Raw genomic sequence first — 4189 nt, 5'->3', positions numbered from 1 at the left:
AAAATTTAATTTAAAATAAAAATTATTAAATATTTAATTATTCAACTTTATTTTATAATATCTAGATAAAGTTTTAAAACCATGAGTATCTTACTTTTCTCTGTTGATATAGTGTACACAGAGGACTGTGTAAGAATGTGTTATAAAGAGGAAAGATGAGGAGAGATTTCCCATCCCCATTTCTCCCTATGTTAAGAACTGAATATTGTATTTTGCATGCATATTTTTGTTGACAGTTAAAAACCATGGAGATGACACTTGCTTCTTTATTTTGAGAGATAGTTAATTTCAGTAGAAATGATCTCATGTTTTTTGATATATGTACAAATTTACACTTGATTGGTTTTAGCAATTAGTATCCAGACAACTCCAAAGTTGAAAACACTCAAAAGTTTCGGAGAGTCATTGGACTTGATCGATATTCTGAATCAACTACAGATTGAGGGTAAAAAATTAAGTTGCACAAGTTAGTTTCCGTCACCCCTTCAACTTGTACATTGTGATTCTATGATAAATCGTTTCACATGTACCTGTTCTCATTTCCCTCTTAGCAGAAGCAGTTCCCTCCGTAGAAATGGAAAGGGCCAATGACAGTTCCCTGATGGGTTTCATCCTTCTAGGCTTCTCAGACCACCCTCACCTGGAGGCTGCACTCTTTGTATTTGTCCTTTTTTTCTACCTCCTGACGCTTGTGGGGAACTTTGCCATCATCGTTATCTCATACTTGGATCCCCTTCTTCACACCCCTATGTACTTTTTCCTCAGCAACCTCTCCCTGCTGGACCTCTGCTTCACCACTAGCCTCGCACCTCAGACCCTAGTTAACCTGCGAGGTCCAGAGAAGACTATTACTTATGGTGGTTGTGTGGTACAACTCTATATTTCTCTAGCACTGGGCTCCACTGAGTGTATCCTTCTGGCTGTAATGGCTTTGGACCGCTACATTGCTGTTTGCAAGCCCCTTCACTATGTGACTATTATGAACCCACGGCTATGCCAACAGCTAGCATCCATCTCCTGGCTCAGTGGTTTGGCTAATTCCCTGATCCATGCTACTTTTACCTTACAATTGCCTCTTTGTGGCAACCATAGACTTGATCATTTTATTTGTGAAGTACCAGCTCTTCTCAAATTGGCTTGTGTGGACACCACTGTCAATGAGTTGGTGCTTTTTGTGGTTAGTGTCCTGTTTCTTCTAATCCCCCCAGCACTCATTCTTATCTCCTATGGCTTCATTAGTCAAGCTGTGCTGAGGATAAAGTCCCTCGAAGCAAGGCACAAAGCCTTCAGCACTTGCTCCTCCCACCTTACAGTGGTAATTATTTTCTATGGCACCATAATCTACATGTACCTGCAACCAAGTGACAGCTATACTCAGGACCAAGGCAAGTTTATCTCCCTCTTCTATACCATGGTGACCCCAACGTTAAATCCTATTATCTACACTTTAAGGAACAAGGACATGAAAGTAGCTCTGAAAAGACTTCTGTCAAAAAAAATGTGCTCCCTACAAACATGAGGTTCAAGGAAGTGTTTCCAAGACATGTAGTCAGTCACCCAGCTTCTATTTAGCCAAACCACATTACCATATTTCCCAATTTCAAGCCAGTTAAACCTACATTTACTTAAACAAGGGAGATTTTCCTCTTCTATGGGTAACTAAACAAAATATATGCTTATTTAAATTCAGAGCTTGAGCCATGGGGAAGAGAGTTTTGTGTAGATTGTAGCCCTCAACACAAAGTTTATATTTTATTTCTGACATTTATTCTAAGGGAGTCAATAAAAGTAAATAATTACATATTAACCAATTGTCTGGGTTGCAATTTACTTTTTGTTGTTGTTTTCATGTTGATGAATTATTTAGTGTTTTAACATCTTAAATTTACTTTATAATGTCTCTTCATTAAAGCGTCATGTTGGAAAATAAGCACTTTATATATGTACTTCACCTACCAAGTCAGAAAAACATATTCTCATACTATCAATTTATTAAAAACAAGGATATCATAATAACTGTTCTTTTCCATATTTTCATTTATAAACAACTACCAAGAAAGACTAAGAGAAACAAAATATACTAAGCATATTATTTTTTCTTTTTTGTTTTACCCCAAAAGATGCTACCTTATTCCCATTTCCAGGCTAGATTTCATTTCAGAAATAAGAAGCTGTGCCTTATCACTAGGTGACATTATTCTTGACATTGTTTGTAAATAGAACATAAAAAAAATGGCAGTTTTCACAGTCACTCATTTTATTGATATTTTCTCAGTTTAATGTGAATATTCAGTGAATACTCAGTTAAATGTGAATATTCAGATTCTAAAATACATGTAGTAATTTTTATTTTTTATTTATTTTATTTTTTTAAAGATTTTATTTATTTATTTGACAGACAGACATCACAAGTAGGCAGAGAGGCAGGCAGAGAGAGGAAGGAAAGCAGGCTCCCTGCTGAGCAGAAAGCCCAACGTGGGGCTCTATCCCAGGACCCTGGGATCATGACCCGAGCTGAAGGCAGTGGCTTAACCCACTGAGCCACCCAGGTGTCCCAGTAATTTTTATTTTTATAGTATTTTTATTTTCACTGTAACTGCAAAATAGAAGTGCCTACTGGGAAAAGGCCTGATGTAAGATGGTAAGGTAGGAAGACCCTAAACTCACATCCTTGCTAAACTCACATCATGCTAATGGACATCAGAAGAAAGCTGGGGTGGCAATCCTTATATCAGATCAATTAGATTTTAAGCCAAAGACTATAAGAAGAGATGAGGAAGGACACTATATCATACTCAAAGGGTCTGTCCAACAAGATGACCTAACAATCTTAAATATCTATGCCCCTAACAAGGGAGCTGCCAACTATATAAAACAATTAATAACAAAATCAAAGAAATACATTGACAGTAATACAATAGTAGCAGGGGACTTTAACACTCCCCTCAATGAAATGGACAGAACATCTGAGCAAAAGATCAATAAGGAAATAAAGGCCTTAAATGACACACTGGACCAGATGGACATCACAGATATATTCAGAACATTCCATCCCAAAGCAACTGAATATACATTCTTCTCTAGTGCACATGGAACATTCTCCAGAATAGACCACATCCTGGGTCATAAATCAGGTCTCAATCAGTACCAAAAGATTGAGATCATTCCCTGCATATTTTCAGACCACAATGCTCTGAAGCTAGAACTCAATCACAAGAGGAAATTTGGAAAGAACGCAAATACATGGAGACTAAACAGCGTCCTTCTAAAAAATGAATGGGTCAACCAGGAAATTAAAGAAGAATTGAAAAAATTCATGGAAACAAATGATAATGAAAACACAACAGTTCAAAATCTGTGGGACACAACAAAGGCAGTCCTGAGAGGAAAATATATAGCGGTACAAGCCTTTCTCAAGAAACAAGAAAGGTCTCAAATACACAACCTAACCCTACATCTAAAGGAGCCGGAGAGAGAGAACAACAAAGAAAACCTAAACCCAGCAGGAGAAGAGAAATCATAAAGATCAGAGCAGAAATCAATGAAATAGAAACTAAAAAAACAATAGAACAAATCAACAAAACTAGGAGCTGGTTCTTTGAAAGAATTAATAAGATTGATCAGCCCCTGGCCAGACTTATCACAAAGAAAAGAGAAAGGACACAAATAAATAAAATCATGAATGAAAGAGGAGAGATCACAACCAACACCAAAGAAATACAAACAATTATAAGAACATACTATGAGCAACTCTACGCCAACAAATTTGACAATCTGGAAGAAATGGATACATTTCTAGAGATGTATAAACTACCACAACTGAACCAGGAAGAAATAGATAACCTGAACAGACCCATAACCAGTAAGGAGATTGAAACAGTCATCAAAAATCTCCAAGCCAACAAAAGTCCAGGACCAGACAGCTTCCCAGGGGAATTCTACCAGACATTTAAAGAAGAATTAATTCCTATTCTCCCGAAACTGTTCCAAAAAATAGAAATGGAAGGAAAACTTCCAAACTCATTCTATGAGGCCAGCATCACCTTGATCCCAAAACCAGACAAGGATCCCACCAAAAAAGAGAATTACAGACCAATATCTTTGATGAACACCGATACGAAAATTCTCACCAAAATACTGGCCAATAGGATCCAACAGTACATTAAAAGGATTATTCACCACGACCAAG

The 4189-nt window shown here is 37.0% G+C and overlaps 1 protein-coding gene across 1 annotated transcript; it reads left to right on the top strand.

The window, feature by feature from the left end:
- Positions 1–574: 574 nt before the first annotated feature.
- Positions 575–1519, top strand: LOC308343477 (olfactory receptor 2G3; the record flags this gene model as incomplete). The annotated part of the gene is made up of 1 exon (XM_080804498.1): positions 575–1519. The coding sequence occupies one exon, from the start codon at positions 575–577 to the stop codon at positions 1517–1519; it is 945 nt and encodes a 314-aa protein (XP_080660624.1).
- Positions 1520–4189: the final 2670 nt, after the last annotated feature.

The sequence above is a fragment of the Martes martes genome, assembly GCF_963455335.1.
Source record: "Martes martes genome assembly, chromosome: 5".
Lineage (NCBI taxonomy): Eukaryota > Metazoa > Chordata > Mammalia > Carnivora > Mustelidae > Martes > Martes martes.
Note: the sequence above shows the minus strand (reverse complement) of the source record. Positions and strands in the feature narration are given on the sequence as shown.